Below are 20,155 nucleotides of genomic sequence, written 5' to 3'. Positions count from 1 at the left end.
TATTTTAGCAGAGAAACGCACATACTCTCCCATCTACACATACACACACTGCAATTGCAGCCCTCTATTCCATTCTCTCCATGGATCTATTTCTTGGTGCGAGTCGGGTTCATCCTCTGGCCTCAGCCATTGAAAAAAGGTCAAGCAGCCGAGCAGAATGGCAATAACGCCCCTGAAATGGTACCATCAGTGGAACATGATTGATCAATTGAATTCCATAGCACAGAAAAATGTGGGATTAAGTAGAGTATTATACGCACAATGAGTTGAGGCATGATGTTCATTCCAAGTTCATTTCGCCTCCCTCCTCTGCCGGCGGATCAGGCAATCAATAGCGGCCTTGCATATCATATATCACCGCCGGCTCGCCCAGGAGAGAACATAATCTGCTGCAAATTTAGAATGACAGATTTGTATGGGAGCTAAAGCCCTCATCCGCTGTTGGCGGCGGGGTATAGGGAGGAAGGGAGGGCGGCGGGAGGCAGGCAGTGGAGTGGAGGTTCCTGGGATGCTGTGCTGGAGCTTTTAGCTGCAGATTTTTTTTTTTCTTTCAGTGTTCAGGACTTGATGAGTGAGCGGAGGGAGAGCTGCTGCAGCGGCAGCGGCGGCGGCGGGCTCCCTGGCCGAGTTGATAGGGTCAGAGATCAGGAGGACGAGGGAAGCATAGGCTCATTTGTTTATATAGAGTGCGACCAAGTGAGGAAATGCATACGCTTGCCCCCGACGCCCCCGTCCTCATTCGGCCCTGAGTGTACCGTCCCCACTCCATTCTGTTTTCCAGAAGACAGGCAATATGTGGGGGGGATGGAGGGAGAGGAAGAGAGACAGAGAGAGGGAAGGGTAATATGTTCAGGAGGAAATAGTACAGTTAAATAATGGCCCTCCATTTCCCGCTGGCAGAATGAGAGGCTCTGTGTGTAATCGCCAGCCCTACTTTCTCCTCCTGAAACACACGCTCTCCCTTACAAGTATATATTTGCACTGAAGGTAATCCATCAATTACCATAGACCTATCACATGATGACCGTGCTGATGGCGGCCACGACGAGGAGGAGAGGTGGGGGGAGGCGGGTTGAGTGAGTGTATGTGTGTGAGAGTAGGAGAGAGGGAAACAGAGAGGAAGATGAAAGGCAGACATGCCGGTGGGTCTCCCGGATTTTACTACCGCTTCTCGTGCCATCACTCTCACACCCGTTGAGCTTAAAAGTAAAAAATCTCCTTGTGCTTATCTCACATTACTAGAATAATATCAGGTAAAAAGACAGCCCTGATGCAGTGTTGTCCCCCTTCCCCTTCTTCCTCTCCCTCTTTCTCTAGATGGCTCTGATGGTTCAGGCCCAGGCAGCGACTCTCAGGGCAGCGTGGAGAGTTTAAGGAAGCACCTGCGAGCGGACGCCTTCACCCAGCAGCAGCTGGAGGCCCTGGACCGCGTGTTCGAACGTCCTTCTTACCCGGATGTCTTCCCCACTTCAGAACACGTCAAACCTGAGCAGGTTCGCCACACACTTGTCCAGAAACCCTCACAGGTACAGGGTTTAGTAAAAAAAAAAATATGCTCAAATCATAACATGGCAAACTCAAGCCCAACAGGCTAACAGGTGTGCTGACTTGACTATAACTTGCCCAAAACTGCATGTGATTATCATAAAGTGGGCATGTTTGTAAAGGGGAGACTCGTGGGTACCCATAAAACCCATTTACACTCACATATCTTGAGGTCAGAGGTCAAGGGACCCCTTTGAAAATGGCCATGCCAGTTTTTCCACACCGAAATGTAGCGTAACTTTGGAGCGTTATTTAAGCTCTTTCACGTCAAGCTAGTATGACATGGTTGGTACCGATGGGTTGCTTAGTTTTTTTTAGTTTCATATGATGCATAAGTATCTTCACTCTGGCTTTCAAACTGAACCTAAAAATCGCAAGTTGCGTTAATGCGTTAAAGAAATTTAGATAACAATAAAGAATTTGCGTTAACGCATTATTATCGCGTTAACTTTGACAGACCTACTTTCTACACATTGAAATCTCCAGCCCTGCACTGACATCCTGGTTTCTTTCCTTCTGTTTGTCTAGTAAGATAATGTATTTTTAACATTATATAGAGAATAACCTGGTACACATGTGACAAAAAGCTCTGTGCAACTTCTTGCTCCAAGCCTACAGCCTATTACGGCGGATAACCTTTATTTACATGCGTTAGACTGTTAAACAACAAGAGACTATTAATTTTCCCATTGGAACTCTATGTGGGTGCCCATGCAGCCTTAGCAGTGCCCTAATTGAGTTCATTTTCATCTCTGCGCGATCGCGGGGAATTACAGCGGCGATAAATCAGAGGGACAGCCCCTCAGCCTGCCACGCAGCCCCTAATGCAGCTAATTACCAAAGTGATTTCTACGGCGAGATCAATACCAAAACGAATTGGAAATGACTTGCAATCACAAAGAGTGGAGGAGAAGGTATTAAAAAGGCGAGAGGAAGGTGGAGGAGGGGGGTGGGGGAGAAAAACGGCATCAGAATGGTCCAGAAAAATCAGTTTTAATTTAATGTAATATTAATCAGGCCGCTTTCCACTCTTTCTGCTCACCTCCCTGTTTCCAACACCCCCTCCTTTTCTTAAACTGGTGAAAAGGTGGGATATTAGGCTATTAGGGGCTTGTCTGGTGTCTGCGTCAGGGCATTAAAAAGCCATTTTGAAGAGGCCAGGCTGAATAGGCCTCATCCCTCCCACACTTCTGGCAGCCATGTGGTCAGGTCATTCAGGCCCCTCTGTGCTTGCCACTCGCCCCTCCGCCCAGCCCTGCCCAGCCCTGCCCACAAGCCCATCTGCATGACAAAATGGCTCTTGTGCTGCGGAAGCCCGGCGGAATAGAGAGGAACATCCAGCCCAGTGCCAGGGAACAGTTGTAAGCAGACAATTAGAGTTTATCTGGGATAGAGGCAGACAAGACCGGGGTCACCAGCTCACCCCCTGAGGGACCCCCCGTCCCATTGAGACAAACAGATGCACACACGCACTCTGACACAAACACTCGCAGACACAAATGTGTGCACACACACTTATCCTTTCAAAGAAGAAGAAGAAGAGTCGGGTCAGGAAGTGTCATCTCATTAACAAACAGGATTCATCACAGCTGCTAGCAGAGTCTTTACCCGAGATTAAAGTGTTAAATACTTAGAGACCTAGTTTAGGGATGCACCGATACCGATACTGGATCGGATATCGGGCTGTTACTGACTCATATAGCTGGATCGAATATCGGTGACAATGGCGCTGATCTATTAAATCCAATTTTATACGTATTTACTATATAGGTTATGTACTGGAATTTTAATTCCTGTTTAAATTTGTTGCTGCATTAAAAAAAAAGGTTTACACCTGAATTATAATTCCTGTTAATTTTTAAGATTTTTTTACCAAGTGGCTGGTGTATGATTTATTATTTTAATAATACATAGAAATTCAAAAAAATAAATATATCTATGTATTTATTTGTTACATTTTGTCTTACAAAGTTAGGAAAGCAATGTTTAAGTCAAGCCTGATGTTGCTTTACACATAAAAGAATGATCCCAGTCACTTCCACAGTGACACATACAGCTTATTAATTAAACACTGGTATCGGATCAGTACTCGGTATCGGCCGATACCCAAAGCCCAGGTATCGCTATCTGTATCAGGACTGAAAAAGTCTGATCGGTGCATCCTTAGACTAGTTGGTGGTTGATCCTTACATGAAGTTTTCTGGCGCAGTAAAGCATTTTTTTTAACAAAAAATTGTAAAACATGAGAGATGGCTGCTTTATGTTTTATCACAGTGGAAAAGATACGCAATGAAAACCTCCAATATAAAGTAAAAAACACTAATAAAAGTATGAAAGGTGTAAAACAATACACTACTATTTTATCATGTTATTACCAGTTTTATGTGTTCATCCTAGAGGCAAAGCACAAAGGTTGATTTTGAGGTTGTACTCCCCTTTAAAAAACCACACCACATGTCTCTCCTGTAACAAAGCCCTGAATGTCTCCTCCCTTGACTGGTCACAGGGATGACTGCAGTGGAGCACAAAGAGCCAGCTGACACCCCGTCCTTTCACTCCTCTCCCAATCCCTCTCTCATCCCTCTCTCTCTCCTTTTCTGCCCTCTCCTCAGACAAGCCCTAATGCATGCATACATCATAGGTCTTGGTAAAGCATGGGGAGCGGGGTCGGGGCGGGTTGGTGAGTTGGGGGGGGCTGGTGGTGCTCACAGAATTCACAGGAAATATTCAGAAGGAAACAGTGAGAGGATCACAGACAGCTTCCTCAGATACACCAGGGGTTTCCTTCACACATATTTCATATATAACTGGGAAGGCTGCTCTAAATCTTGCACCCAAAGTGGGCTTTTGCATGCAGAGCATGAGCGATGTTAACCAGATCATGACACAATCTGGTGGAATGTGAAATTATTTTATATAAAAAGTTTGAATTGCTCTTTTTTTGATTGTGCATTCCTCTGCTGACATATTTGTTGTGTATTTGTCTACAGGCGAATGAGTACTCCCTCCCGCCCCACCCCGGCCTGGACGACGTGAAGCCGAGCCTTTCCAGCAGCGCCAGCTCCGACCTCGCCTCCAGCGTCTCCCAGAGCTACTCTGTTGTGACAGGTACAATCTGACTCACGCTAGATTGATCCCTAAAAGAGTACACACAGCTGCAAGTAGGTCGAAAACATCTGCAGCAAGGTGGTCGAACTTAGTGATGGGAACACAAAAACAGTGTGTTTAGCTCTGCTTCTGCTGCTACGTCTTTCTATATTGTTTCATGGCGTTTAGTTAAAGTAAAAGTGTATTATAATCATGATTATAGTCAGTTTTAACATTCTGTATCACATTTTTCCAAATTCCTCTCCGCCCCTTCTCCCCAGCCAAGTGAATCTGATGAACTGGTTTCCAATTTTTTAATCATTCCTCATCCCTTGGATATAAAACAAATCAGTCTAATTAAATCCAATAATCACCATGTGCACCATGTGTACACTATTGCAGCTGTTAAAGATGGGAGCAGCTGACAAACACGACTATACTGCACCTGACTTTACTAAAAAAATGCACTATATTTTCTGTCATCCAGATAACACTTAAAGTCACCGATAATACTGATAATCAGTCAGTTGATTGTGCCTTCACTTCTAAGCTGTTTCCCTCATGGATTAAAGTATTATGATATAAAACTCCACTGATTAAAATTAACTTCTTTTTATGATGTTATTCTCAACTTTGAAAAATCATCTTGATACTGCATCATTATTGAGCAATCAAGATTTTATGGTGCTCACATTTTACACCGATATCAAATCCTTATCACCAGATCAAAAATCTCTTTGGAGACACTTTTTTGAGCCGCTCTGTGTATTTATTTCTGAGGGACAGAGCGAGGCGATATATATCATCTGAGCCCATTAAATCCTACAGGCCTTTTTTTTTTCACGTACTGCTCCTAACTGGCGATTGTATTAGCCCCGGATTGGCCCGCTAACAGATTGACTGGGAGCACTTCTCATAAGAGACAGCTGCTGTTCTCGCTGCGACACGACGTTGTCATCAAAGGCTATGATAGCCTGTTGATTGACAGCGGCTGGAATAGCACCGTGGCTGGCTGGCTGCCTCTCGCTGAGGAGAGAGAGAGAGAGAAAGATGAAACACTGAAATTACAGGGCTTTTTTTTCCAACTTATGAACTGGCTTTTCAATAGTAACTTCCACTGAGAGCCAACAGGTAATGGCAGGTGCGGCGTATTGAATATCTTGTAGTATTAACTATCTGTATCATATAACCCACGCTGACCCACCCTGTATTGCACTATGGCTTCTTTTGCTCTGCTGTCGAGGTTGATGGCCGCCTGGTTAATTGAAATGTTGTTTCAATGTGGCTGCTGAGGCTCTTTCCCAGGAGAGGTTAGGTTTACTGATGGCCACACTGACTCCACAGTAATATGCCAGTCTTTTAATAAAACACCCATAATTATGCAGTGGGCATCAAAGTCAATGAGTCCACTGTGTGTGTGTGTGTGTGTGTGTGTGAGAGAGAGAGAGAGAGAGAGTAAGTAAAGAGGAGGACAGCATGATTGAAAACTGCAGTGGCCCTTCTCAAATGATCCCTACAGTCCAGCAGCCCCGGACCCAGACACAGAGCTATGGGAAAAGAAAGACCCCTTTTTTATTCCTGAATATGTGGGAGGTAGATTTGCCCCCAGAAAGTTGGGCCTCAAGAGAAGAAAGGTGTGTTTTTGTCTTTTATGCCGGGCTCCTCCTATGAAAGCGGTCTCGCTCTGGGGAGCACACTCATAGCAGGTGGCCTTCAAGCCACCTGGGGGCCGGGGGGGCCTCCTAAAGCGATACATGTGAGGGCCACAGATTGCACAATGAGGCGAACTAAGAAAACTTTTCTTATAGAGTGGAATATGACAACATACTTTAGCGCAAGCATTAGAAAGTGAGTATTTTGAGCTCCAAATTAAAGTCAGAAGTAATATCCAGTAAGCTTTTATTACTTAATTTTAACGACTATGCAAAGTAATGCACGAAGCCTTTGATTGGGTTGTAGGTTGTTACTGCATAATATTATTTTTTCTGCCATTAGCAAACCCTGTAAATAGGAATGTATGCCAAGGCTGAAAAATGCTAAATTACCTTCCTCACTTAGGCTGCGATCCAATTATCAATAAATTACGCTCTCGTGCTGGATGGAGATTATATTCATTCTTTAAATGTTTTCTGCTCCCAATTAAAATTCATACAGTTATTGATCTTGTTGATTTTTATGTCCTGAAAATTTGCATAATCTATTAAAGATGAATGATTAATGAAGTGCTCAGTTTCGCGTTCCAAGGGCGCCATAGCGAAAGCAATGTCGGCCATCTTTTGTGTCCTCTGTTTACCCCTGATGTGTGAAAGAGACGGTTACCTACAGTAGGAAGGAGGGATGAGATTCAGGGCACTGGAACGCACCACTGGGATTTTAGGAAGAAACACCAAGCATTTACAAATGATTTACTCTCCTGCACAATGACTCTCTTTAGATTTTCAAATGAAAATCATTGGAATGTTTACATTTTGTAAGAAAAAAAAAAGACTAAATCATCAATAATTCTTTGAAAGGAAATGATTCTCTTATCTTCTTTTAAGAGAAACATGAAAAATGAAGCGCAAGTATTATATTAAATGTCACATATTTACTTATTACCATGTTTATACTGTGCATATCCGACTGGATAGGCAGTAAACAGGGAAGTGGGAGAACACTGTGAACTGTTCAGGGTGTCCATGGACAGAACAACATGTCATGATTAACCTCTGATCTGCAGAAACTGTGTCTGCAGTTTTTTTTTTGAACATGGTAAGCAACTAGGGCTGTCAATTAATTAAAATATTTAATCGCGATTAATCGTACGATTGTCTAGAGTTAATAACATATTAATTGCACATTTTTTTTATCTGTTCAAAATGTACCTTAAAGGGAGATTTGTCAAGTATTTAATACTCTTATCAACATGGGAGTTGGCAAATATGTTTGCTTTATGCAAATGTATGTATATATTTATTATTGGAAATCAATTAGCAACACAAAACAATGAGAAATATTGTCCAGAAACCCTCACAGGTACTGCATTTAGCATAAAAAATATGCTCTCATCATAACATAGCAGTGTGTCAGTGTGCTGACTTGACTATGACTTGCCCCAAAACTTTGTGATTATCATAAAGTGGGCATGTCTGTAAAGGGGAGACTCGTGGGTACCCATAGAAACCCATTTTCATTCACATATCTTGAGGTCAGAGGTCAAGGGACCCCTTTGAAAATGGTCATGACCGTTTTTCCAAGTTTGCAAGTTTGGAGCGTTATTTAGCCTCCTTCACGACAAGCTAGTATGACATGGTTGGTACCAATGGATTCCTTAGGTTTTTCTAGTTTCATATGCTACCTTACCTTCACTCTAGCTTTAAAACAGAAACCGCTATAACCTAAAAATTGCAAGATGCGTCAATGCGTTAAAGAAATTAGTGGCGTTAAAATGATTTTCGTGTAATTATCGCGTTAACTTTGACAGCCCTATAAGCAACATAAAGTATCCTGCAGATTTGCTGCATCTTGACTCTAGTTAATCCTGAGACTTTATATGTGGGACAAATGATAGAATAGCATTGTAGCTACTCATCAGTAGTTAAATAGGGTTAGGCCCGATGAGAGTAGAGTAGTCTCAGTGAAGACTGGGCTCCATAATCACTCTCAGCAGAGCCTGTGGGGATGCTGGGTGTAAATGGGCACCCCTCTGACCTACTTCAACTCTAGCAGATGCGAAGATCCACTGCGTTTCCATCTCTCTTTCTACCTTCTTACCTATCTATATCTCCCTCACCTCAACTGTACTAACGAGGTGAGAAATAAAAAACGCTTTATTTCAGATTAATTTCAGCTGAAATGTACACCACACTCTGAGCTCCTTTTATGACTTGGCAGTACCAGCCATTCTCTGCTGGGTGGCAAACAACAAAGCAGCCACCTAACCCGCGGTGCCTGGTGTGTGGCCTGGTGACAAACGGCGCGTCTCAGCTCAGTTAACGCCTCCAGCCCCCGAGCTCGGAAATTAATGTTTATATCACCCCTCCACAATAGCACACTAACCTTTGAGCACACATCTGATAATGAATGACTTTAAACCTGTGGATGGGGAATTCAAGCTATTTGGCCCTGCAAGTATTCTTTACTCAGAAAGTGGATGCAGCCTTTTACAATTCGGATTCTTTCCTGGTGTAAGTGGTTATAAATGGCCACCTCTACAATGCAGAAGAGTGAAGGCTGTACTTGCAAACATGAATGTGTCCCTGTCGAAGTAAATTTAACATTTAATTCTCTGTAGACTCCCCTCCTGATGCCTTTGCCCTACCTACCACAAGACTGAAGGGTTGCTGTGATCTTGAACATACTGTAAGAGTGAAAAAGTTCTCTGTAGATTGAGTGTCAGCCTTTAAAACCAAGAGTTCTGCCAGTAAATGGTTTGCGCACCAAAGTTCCTCGGTGTGCATTTAAAAATAAAATGCTCACTTGAGAGAAGCTGTTGTAGCTATATCTGGACGCATCACTCCGAGGGCCGTTGTGGGTTCTTAACAGTCCATTTCTATGGTTGATGGGGTCTGTAGATGGTGGTATCAGTGGTGGAGCAGAGACAGGTGTTGGAGAACTCTATAGCGTTTCTTCCACTCTCTCAGAGATGTGTTTGCTGGGGGAGAAGAGTCCCCAAGGACCCATGAGTTTATCTTCCATCTCCATCATCAGGGCCTGTGATTTGACAGGCTCCCTTTACCCGGGCTCTGCCTCGTCTCCAGGACAATAAGCAACACCATGTCTGATTAGTTTCAGAGTTCAGTGGTCTCGAACGCGGCGTTTTGTATCGGTTGTTGTTGCTGCGTCGTAACCGCTGTCTGTTTGACAACGGTTGCTCAGGCGCTGAGAAAACAGAAGCCTACAGGAAGTCTCAGATACAGTGTAAACAGACCGGCCTGGGCTTCAGGTTTGGCACCCTCAGTCTTTTACTAAAGTTCAGATGAATGTCCCAAAGGTTAAGTGGGCCATGTATTTTCACACTGATGACAAAGCAAATGCTCCTTAGAATAATAGTATACTTAAGTGTGTGAGAAAGGTTCACAAAATCCACTTTTGCAAATTATGACACAGTGATTGGACTATATTTTATTAAAGCCAGCACTGCTGTCCGAAATCACTCACTTCTCATTATATAGTGGACTATATAGTGAGTTTGCCATTTTGTAGTGCTTTTGTAGTTCGAATGTATTGTGAGAATTATTATACCAAGTATAGTGTACTCAAAGTATCCAACAATGCATTGGGAAAAACAGGCACTATATACCATCATGCATTGCGCTGAAGGAAACGGACGAGAAGGAGACAAATTGAGACAAATCCATGAGTTGTGGTGCGATAATAATGTATTATTAATGTGAGCAGTGCAATGCATCACAACACGAATGGCCACAAAGTACTTTGTATTTATTAATTTGGGAAAATACATCTATTGCCCCCACATTCACAATGGCCGTTGACTCTTACCTTTCACAATAAAAGCTTCTTACCAAGGGGAACTTAGATTTACTCAGGGCATTTCGCTAAGAGGCAACTCAACAAAATAGCTTCAAATATGTATTCATCACAAAAATATGTCGGTATATATTACGGATAGTCTACCAGCCAATGTTGATATGGCACGTTTTAATTGTGCTGTAATTAACGGCGCAGAGAACATGACCTGAGTAGTGTCCGAAAGTGTTTTTTCATTTTGCCGATGAGCTCACTACTTAGTCCTCTACATAGAACTCCTGGATAGTGAGTAGGGAGTCGTGAATGATTTCAGACACAGCCTATGTCTTTTCTACCCTATGTTTTTGTCATGATTTAGGCTCACTGTGATCGTGGGTAAAAACCGTAGTGCCGCTAATCAAGGTGTATGCTGAATATAGTGCTTTTAGGCTAACCCAAAACTTTATATGCTGTATTTAATAAATGAATGCCTGTTATGTGGGGGTGGGTTGGAGTTGTTATGCATTCAAATCAACCTCAGGGTAACTTTTGAAAGCTGTTTTAACTTTAAAGACTTTGACAAAGTACATGTTAGATATAATTAACTGAGGAACAGAACTGAGCGCCAGCCATTTGCAATCATTCCAATAAATTCATGACATATTTGTACAGCGCATGTGACAAACTTTAGGTCCATCCAATTAAATGCAAAGCCCACTCATTAGGATATTTCTGTTCGTGCCAGAGATCCGAGGCGACCGTCTTTTTAATGATTTGATCACAAGTTCAAAACTTACGCATTCCCTCCATAACAATGCTATTTGTCTCAATAAGATGAAGTGTTCAGTGTAATTGCAGTGTCTAAATCCACATTTACAGCCGTCACAAAGACAAAGAGATCTGCAGGACCTGCTATAGATTTCTATGGGAAAGCAGTCGGTTGCGTTCCCTGGCATTAGGTTCATAGGGCTGACAGGGTTGCATCCCCCCTTTTTCCGTAGAACAGCCCTTATCTTAATGAGGAATCGCAACACACAGTCCTGTTGTAAAATAACAATGATGGGGGAAGCAGCTAATGAGGCTATCATGGTGTCGGGAAAGAGCCATCTCTCCCCACAGGCCCCAGCGAACAGAGCGGGCTCTGCGGCAGACGCGGCGAGGCCGGAGACAGAGCTCACATTGATTGCATAGGTTCAAGAGGCAGAGCCGGTGAAAATGAAAGATGCCAAGGCTCATCAGCCGAATTAGATCAAAGTGTGGAGTTTTGAACTGTCTGCGAGTCGATTGTTTGGTTATTTGCGGGAGTGATTTTGTTGTGAGAAAGCAGCCGTGAGATTATGTTGTTTGTTTTCCCCCAAAACCTTGGGGAAATTTTTTGCACATTTGAGCTTGATTGATCAGGCGCGATGTGTTGTTGCAACATTTCACTGGTGTATGTTTCCACTTAGTTGAATGAATTACTGCTGGGTGCATATGAGATTATTATTATATGCTATGTAAATGAACAAATCAACTGCTAAAGACTGCTTATCTATTCAGAATTCATATGAAATGCCTGGTCTTGAGCTGGTAATAGTATAGTAGCAACGGCACTTCTTGTAGTGTTCCATCTCCGTTAGGCTCCCTTTAATTCATACCACAAAATCTGCTAAAGATTTGGAGTCCTGTCTCTGATTTATTGCCCTGTGGTAGTGTTTAGCTGTATGCACGACAAATCTAAAAACTTCTGCAGCGACACATCTGATTTGTTTTTGCCTCTGCATGGAAGTTTTCCTTTTGGTTATTTGGACATTTAGGAAGATCCATCCCTCCATACATCTGAGTGACTGAAGTGAATGTATGTACAGTATGTGTGGCGTTGCATGTCTACATTATATCTAGTTTTTTTTTTTTCTTTTTCTTTTCTTTCCACCTGGCAGACTCTCACCCATCATATCCACCTTCCATGTGTGTAAAGCGAGAGCCCCATGAGGCGTCCTTTGCCCCCTTCACCCCCTCCTCTGTTGGCGACTCTGCTCTATCCGACATCTTGCCCCACCAGTCCAGCCTCTCTGTAGATGCCTCTACTCCCAGCTACCCTGCCCATGCCCACGGCCCCCGCTACAGACAGTATGCCAGCCAGCCCTTTATAGCAGGTACAACTTTACCCATAAGGCCCTGTAACCAGATCAAAACCCAATCAAGCTCTCACTCTTTTCAGTTGATTTGTGTTCATATCTGATAATTTATCAAATACGCACCATATTAAAGCGTCCGCCTCTCACGTTGCAAAGCCATCAATCCCATTTGTGTGGCCGTACTGTTTTGTACACACGAGCAAAACTGACTGTTTGCTCCTCATTAACAGCAACCGCTCTCTCCCCCTCTCGGGTTAACAATAGGCCTCCAGGTCCCTCCAGCCTCGTGACAGGCCCGAGGTCTGAGGGGCCAGAGGAGGCCAAAACGGGGGTAGGGATGTTGCAGAGGCAGAGACGTAGCTCTGATGCTGCTTTGGACCCGTATGTCCCCGTCCTGTGTGCCCCTTCATGCAGCCATGCCCGATACTGTCACTGTTAATTACAGGACTGAATGTGGAGCAGAGAGAGCTCTCATTGGCGCCATGCTCCTGTCTGTTTCAAAAGCTGCTTAGGACGTTGGTATATTAATGTTACAGCAGTTGTAGTCTCTGATTAGATCATTTTGTAAAAAACAATTTAACTCACTTTCCTCGAAATAACATGCAAATTGCCCTGTGATATGGACTGGTGACCTGTCCAGGGGGCATCTTTCACCCAATGCATGCTCCAGTCCCTTGCAACCCCAGACTGGATAAGCAGTTCAGAAAATGGATGGACAACATGCAACTTCATGAAACATGAAGAACATATTTGTGGTCATTTTTAGCATTTTTTTTTTTAACTATTTTTCTTTAGACTTTTGCAAAATGATCTTGCATACTATAAGAAATGAAATGGTGTGATGCATTGTGACAGACAATGGCTTGTTATTCTCAGTGATTATATGCATCACTTTGCTTTGGTGATTTCAGTGCGTGAAATATCCAACCCTGTCTCCCCTGTTTCCGCACAACTAAACCACATTCTCAATTACGTTTCGAGGGAAACATATTTTCTACCAGATTACGGTCGCAGTTTTAAATCATTTAAACATGTGGTTAACGTAAATTGAAACAAAACAACAACAACAAAACGCAACAAAACTACTTAAGTTAGGTTTAGTAAAAAAAAAACGTCATGGTTTGGCTGAAAATTACTATGTAATGAAACAAAACAAAAACGCAACAAAACTACTTTGTTAGCTTTTGGCAACAAAAACCATTTGGTTAGGTTTAGAAAAAAAAAGTGTAAAGGTTTGGCTTAAAATGACTACATTTGCTACGTTATTTAAAATGAAAGGGCGCTGACTTTTAGTTTGACACGGCACTCAAACAGCGGTTTCCTGGGGGAAAGTTCTGTGTTTGTTTGACCCATTGACCCCCACTCGCCCGTAGTGGACTTGGGCTTTCCCACTCGTTATACTCGTCATTGTTCCACGTAACTTTCATTAACGGTCTCACAATATACTACATCCTGCACTGCGCGTCACCCGGTGTACTACATCACTTTCTGCAGCCTTCCACCAACTATTATTACAAACGTATTTGTGATACTTCAAAGACAAACATAATTCGTGACAAAATACTTTTTCCTCCAAATGTAATCAAGAATGCAGTTTAGTTGTATGGGACTGTAATATTTGAGAGACAGGGCTAGAAATATCATAATTGCAGCATTTAGGGAGAATTCAATTTTCCTGATTTCCTCCTATTCTCCTGATAAGAGTGGAAAAATAATGTATATGTTTAAGCTTTGCCATCAAGTAAAAAATAGAAATCATACATTCATATTCAACTGTTCTGTGTTCAAGCATCCATGTAAGACTTTTCCTCCTGTGTGCCTGCAGGTCGAGACATGGCCAGTACCACCTTACCTGGCTACCCGCCTCACGTCCCCCCCACAGGACAGGGCAGCTACCCCACCTCCACACTCGCTGGAATGGTTCCTGGTAGGTGGCACTACTCCCTTTTTATGATGCCATTAATTTGACTTTTACAGGTTTTTATTTCCAGCAGGTAGTCCCCTTCAGTTGATCTTGTTGAGGTCCCTTTAATCTAAACAATTGGTAGTGCTATTCTGTGATGTCTTTAACATGTAACACGTACAAAAACACATCTACTATTTGAGATACTGAAGAAAAGCGTTGCTCTTGACCCAAAGGATTGAAGCAAGCTTGTTATAGCTTTGTTAGACTGCGGTTAGCGTGCGGTTAGCGTCTGCGGACGAGGACATTAGATGAACTCGATAGGCGATCACCACAATCAGTGGCCGTGTGATAGGACAGTTCCTCTCAGTTACACTCCAGCTCCCAGCGCTCATTACCCTCGCCGTGTCCACACGGCGCACTCTCACCAGCCCCGTCGATAAACACTGCTTTTGCTCCTCTCCTCGCCTCCCCGGACACCCAGGGCTGCAGAGCGTATCTCTTTCCCCTCTACTTAACCTGCAGTTCAGGTTCACAGCAAACAGTTAAGGGTCAAAACACAGAGGCGTGGAGGGCCTGTAAATATTTAAATCACTATCTCTCTCAGGGATGAGCTCGAGTTACACGACCAGCGTAGTGGGGATGCTATAGCTGCCAGCGTGTGTAGATCTCTCCTCCGAACAACTGAAAACACAATTCCCTTTATTGCTCGGAGACATGTACCTTTCACACTGACCAATAATCACAGCAGGCGCGCAGTATTTACAAGTGAGCTCAGTGTGCATGAGGGTAGACTTTTAAGATATACGTGGGGGTAAAAGCAGATATATGAAATTAAGAAAATGACTTGGATTATATGCCACTGGAGAGGATATACTCATACAAGCACAGCTACCTTCTTAATCCAGAGGTTGTAGTTTTTTCTCATCTGGTTGTGAACGACTAAGATTTAGTGACTGGCTCCAAACACTGTTAAAGCAAAGGCCATTCTTCAGCAGCTTCATATAAAACCCAGCTTTTACAGTCTCGTAAAAGAAGGGAACCTGTGGACCCACAGCATCGCTCTCTGACATCCCCTCAGCCTCCCGTCCTCTCCACCGCAACCTGCACTGGGAGGACGAAGCGCAAATGAGAGTCTCAGAGAACCCATTAGGGAGTTTTGAAGCGAAGCATCATCGCAGGGGGAAAAAAAAGCACTGACGTACTCACTTAAGGAAAGAATAGAGGAAATCCTAAAGACTAACAGGGGACTAATAAAACGATCAATCCACCTGAAGGAACTGCATGTGGAGACAAGCTATACAAGCAGCAAGGATACAAATGTTTGTGACAAGACTGTATGTAACTGCAATGTAACTTGGTGTAAAGGCATTTTTTACAGCTTACTATTTTACGAAAGCTGTCAGTCATTTCAGTTTGTCAGCTCTTTGCTAATGTTTGTTTTTATTGATTTCCAGGAGGGGACTTTTCTGGAAACCCTTACTCTCATCCACAATACACCACTTACAACGAAGCATGGCGGTTCAGCAATCCAGCATTACTAAGTAAGCGACTTTCTCTTATATATTAAAAACTGTCAAATCATACTGTAACATTAATAAACTTTAAAATAAAGATAATTTTTTACACACGTGTTTTACATGATGTTTGACCTCGTGGTTTCCAACGGCTCGTTCTTCTGTTAACTTTCAGGTTCCCCTTATTATTATAGTGCCGCGTCCCGTGGCTCCGCACCTCCCACTGCTGCCACTGCCTATGACCGCCATTAGTTACCATGGAGACCAGTTCAAACTGCAGGGCCATGGCTTCGGCCTCCATATTGTCCCCGTCTGAGAAACACTGAGGTCAAAGGGAAGCGAGGTGGAACCCTAAAGGAAAACCCGGTGATGTTACGCGATGCGGAGGAAGGATCGGCGAGGTCGACGGCCGGCGCATCCAGCCCCAGCTTCAGCGTCACACACACCTTGGGTCAAAAGGGCCCGCGGGGCGTTCAGAACTCACTCCATCATGCCCTCACTTCTCTCACAGGCCCGAACATTTCCAGAATGACTTTAAGAGATTATATAAATATATATATTATAAAATATAAATTGAAGAAAAACAGTGTGAAGAATACCATGTGGAAAAAAATGTTGTGGGTTTTTATTTTTGTTCCTTTGTTGCTGTTGTTGTTGTTGTTATTTTATTCATGGATCCTCACATTCCTTTTATGTGATGAACTGCAGTATTTTTCTGCTCTAAAGAGAGAAGTCCAGGGGAGACGACAATGGTCCCATAGCTTGATGATGCAGCGACTTGAACCAGTGTTGCGAGGCCCCCTTTGACACTCAATGAGATCCTGGCTCCACACTGTAGGGAGGGCTTTACTCCGGTGCTTTGACTACGTCTTCTGCTCCCATTTCTCCTGTTCCCTCCTACATTATCGGATAAACACACAGCATGTCCTACAACGTTTACTGACCCTATATAGACCAATGGCAACATCACACTCCCTGTGGCAAACAATCAGATGTAAAAATGTAAAATCATTTTGCAAAAGTATTAAAAAAAACACGGTGACCACAAAACGGCCTCGCCGGAATTTTTAAATACTTTAAATTATTTTTTTCTGTCACTATTTTTCAATGTAAAAAAAAAAAAAAAAGGCTATCAAAGATTCCTTCAGAGTAGTTGTCATGTTTCCCTCATTTTCCAGTCATGACCATGTCCATGCATGATTTGCTCTTTTTTTGCACTATAACCTCAGCTTATTTAATTTATTTGGTACATTCACTTAAAGTTTAATTAACCTACCGATTTTAAACATAAGTTGATGCTATTTATGTTGGATAGTGTAGGTGTAAAAACACAAAGCAGACGGACAGACATGTTCTTTTTCCTGAATAAAAGCGATGCTTTCAAGTTTCCGAGGAGTTTGTAAGCCATAGCCTTACATGGCTACACGAAACAAATTCAATTCTCCTGGTTTATAATCCATTCAGCTACTTAGTCATACCACTAGATGCCTACACAGTTTAGAGAGCTGTACGCAGTTGAGCGAACCAACTGTAAATTAGCTTCAACAATTGCCTTACAAACCTGTTTTTCCAGCGTCAACTCATGCTTGTTCCACAAAATTACTTGCCTTTCCAAACACACATTCACCGCCCTCCTTGATTTACGTTCTACTCTCCATATAGGGACTGAAAGGAAATACTGATTCAGTTTGCTTTTTGGAAAATATTTTGTGAATGTACTTTTAACTACATTTGCCAAAGACTTAGTTTGATATTTAATATTTTATTTACAGTATATGTATGCATAAATAAAGCAGTATTATCTTTTAAATGAGTAGTCGACACTGAACATGTATGTCGTGACTTTTCAATATGGCGATCAACGCGACGCATATGACTGTAATGAAAAATTCAGTGACTCAATACTCCATCGGTTGCAACAAAATGCTGCTTTGTAGAATGATTTGTGAATAATGTGAAGACAATTCTTCTCTGTAAATAATATCACACACTCACCATCGCAGTATCATACTAATGTACTGGCTCCCTTTGTAGATAAACATTACATTTGTGTCTTAATGTAATGTTGTGCTCTGAGGAAGAGGCGCAACGACTGTATAACCTGTCGCTACATGTACTGTAGCAGCGGGTTTCAGATGCTAACATCACATAGGTTGTCTCTGTCATTTTATTTTTGTTTTCATGATAATGTCATGATGATGTTTTATGTCACTATGCAATGAGTTAAATGGCTTTCTGTATCATCTTTTGTTGTTGGGCTCAGATTAAGTAATCCCCGTGGAGAACAGCATAAAAAGTTAACAAGTACAAAAGACCTCCGGTGTGAAACGGTTTCTCTCTCATTTCACTTTTGCTCCACAAAATTCCCTCAAATGGAGATGCGATCAAACTGAAGTCCTTGGCAACAATCAAAGATATTGTCCTGTTTGCTGTTAGTAGATGTTGTGATCATTATGTTAATCCAAATTACAGTCATCTGTGCCTCCATGTATAGAAACGCATCCACACTTATTACCCATCTCTCCTCCCTCCCTCCACTCTCTCTACGAATACAACTCTTTAGGCGTCCAAGATGAAGTTTACTTTAATTCCACACAAGCATATACTGTACATCGTCTGGTACCAGGGTTAACTGTCGTCGCTGAGGGCACCAGATAAACAGACCGCGGTCCTGCTCTTCAGGAGAAGCTATCCTCCACAAATTGCACTTGGGATTTGCCTATTTCTGTCTACATGTAGCTCGACATATCTGAAAATGAAACGCGGGCACAGAGTGCAAGCCACCGTCATTCAGGCGAAGTCTTTGCTTTAGGAAGCGGAGCACCTCTGAAGGAATTCTGCTGTTGTAAAGATGATACAGGAGACGTGTCATGGACATAAAAAAAGGATTTCTGATGAAAATCTATACGGAAAGCCTTGTGGCCTCAATCATTGTTCTGTTTCAGTTCTGTTCCAATTCTTTTTGTGCACATGAGAAATAAATTCTTTTATATGTCAGTCGTTGACTCGGTGTCCCCCTCATTATTAACCCCATAAGAAAATGATTCAGAGTTCAAGGTTCCCGGGGAGCGTTCCTGCTGCTGGTGTATTGATGTTTGGTTTTATGAACAGTCGGGACTACAGAAGGCACTCACACGGATTACAGCTCTCAAATATGAAATACATGATAGACGCGGAGCACGTTGGTTGTGTGTATCAGTGTGCAGAAATCATATACATTATGATTCCTGTTAAAAGTAGCCTACAATAAAAGGAACAATTACATTATGTTAACGCATGTGTGTTTGTGTGTGTGCAGGACAGAGAGAGAAAGTATAAAAAAGAAAGGGAGAGAGAAGAGGGTGAAACAAAGAAGCAGGACAGTTGGGAAGGCAGGAGAGCGTTGCCCCGACTTCTGACTCCAGTATATTTAATGATGCATCGGTTTCATCCTGCTATACCACGCTGCTGCTGCTGCCTCACCTCCCTCTCTACACTCTCAAACACACAAGTGTTGTAATTCAATTTCCCTGCTTCCTCTGCCTATTGTTTATTTCATGGATCCCCTGTGAAGCATCAAAAGCTGCTGTTTCTGTCAGCCCCCTAACTGTCCTATGTGTTTGTCATTCAGGCCTTGTTAAAAGATAAAACACACACACACACACATACACACATATGCGCTCTCCTCTCCCAGCTGAGAATTCCCAGTGGTAAAATTATTCCATTTAGATGGGAACTTTTTTTGTCACAACCCTGTCTAAATTGGCATATCTGGCTCTCTCTCGTAGAAACCAATAAACTGTGAACCCCGGATGCATCTGTCAGTCAAGCTCATCTTTACTTTAGCGGGCCAGATGACAACAACAGGAGAAGAGACACACACACACCAGCAGAATGGGGCGCACTGATTGGCTCTCATCAGTTAAGCATTACGAAAAGCACCTGTCATCCTCGGGGCTTCTCAAACCCCGCAACGGAGAGAGGCCCTGCCACGGGGGCCAATGGGCCTCGCGCAAGATTTACTCAAACACTTCACCCTCATTGTCAACTTGGCTTGGTGATGCCCTACAGCTAGGCCTCTTTGGCATGATTCATGTCTGTCACTGATAATATATACAGCCAAACAAGCCCATTGTGAAGAGCTGCTAGATGGACACAGTCTGAAGCAATCCCTTGCAAAGTTTTATTCAGACAACGCATTGCATTAAATATATATATATATACATATATATATATATATTAGGGCTGTCAATTAATTAAAATATTTAATCGTGATTAATCGCATGATGGTGTATCACGATTAATCACAAATTAACCACACATTTTTTATCTGTTCAAAATGTACCTTAAAGGGAGATTTGTCAAGTATTTAATACTCTTATCAACATGGGAGTGGGAAAATATGCTTGTTTTATGCAAATGTATGTATATATTTATTATTGGAAATCAATTAATAACAAAAAACAATGACAAATATTGTCCAGAAACCCTCACAGGTACTGCATTTAGCATAAAGAATATGCTAAACTCATAACATGGCAAACTCAAGCCCAACAGGC

At 42.6% G+C, this 20,155-nt stretch overlaps 1 protein-coding gene and 1 long non-coding RNA gene across 11 annotated transcripts in view; one reads left to right on the top strand and one right to left on the bottom strand.

Annotated features, from left to right (window-relative positions):
- The window catches only part of pax2a (paired box 2a), a 32,652-nt gene extending 14,721 nt beyond the window's left edge, over positions 1–17,931 (top strand). For 3 of the 8 annotated variants that reach the window (XM_037781685.1, XM_037781678.1, XM_037781686.1), the window contains 5 exons: positions 1,318–1,526; positions 4,536–4,653; positions 14,023–14,124; positions 15,558–15,644; positions 15,812–17,931. In XM_037781685.1, the coding sequence (XP_037637613.1) occupies positions 1,318–1,526; positions 4,536–4,653; positions 14,023–14,124; positions 15,558–15,644; positions 15,812–15,933 (638 nt within the window). In that variant the 3' untranslated portion in view covers positions 15,934–17,931. Of the gene's footprint in view, positions 1–1,317; positions 1,527–4,535; positions 4,654–14,022; positions 14,125–15,557; positions 15,645–15,792 lie in introns of all 8 variants that reach the window. The other 5 variants (XM_037781682.1, XM_037781679.1, XM_037781684.1 and 2 more) reach the window with 3 other exon arrangements.
- The window catches only part of LOC119495329, a 68,979-nt gene continuing 53,483 nt past the window's right edge, over positions 4,660–20,155 (bottom strand). For 2 of the 3 annotated variants that reach the window (XR_005208447.1, XR_005208446.1), the window contains exon 5: positions 16,388–16,514. This is a non-coding gene — a long non-coding RNA (uncharacterized LOC119495329). Of the gene's footprint in view, positions 5,659–16,387; positions 16,515–20,155 lie in introns of those variants that run through there. The other variant, XR_005208448.1, reaches the window with a different exon arrangement.

Source organism: Sebastes umbrosus, chromosome 10, assembly GCF_015220745.1.
Source record: "Sebastes umbrosus isolate fSebUmb1 chromosome 10, fSebUmb1.pri, whole genome shotgun sequence".
Lineage (NCBI taxonomy): Eukaryota > Metazoa > Chordata > Actinopteri > Perciformes > Sebastidae > Sebastes > Sebastes umbrosus.
The sequence above is the reverse complement of the archived record's forward strand: the minus strand, read 5'-3'. Positions and strand labels throughout refer to the sequence as shown.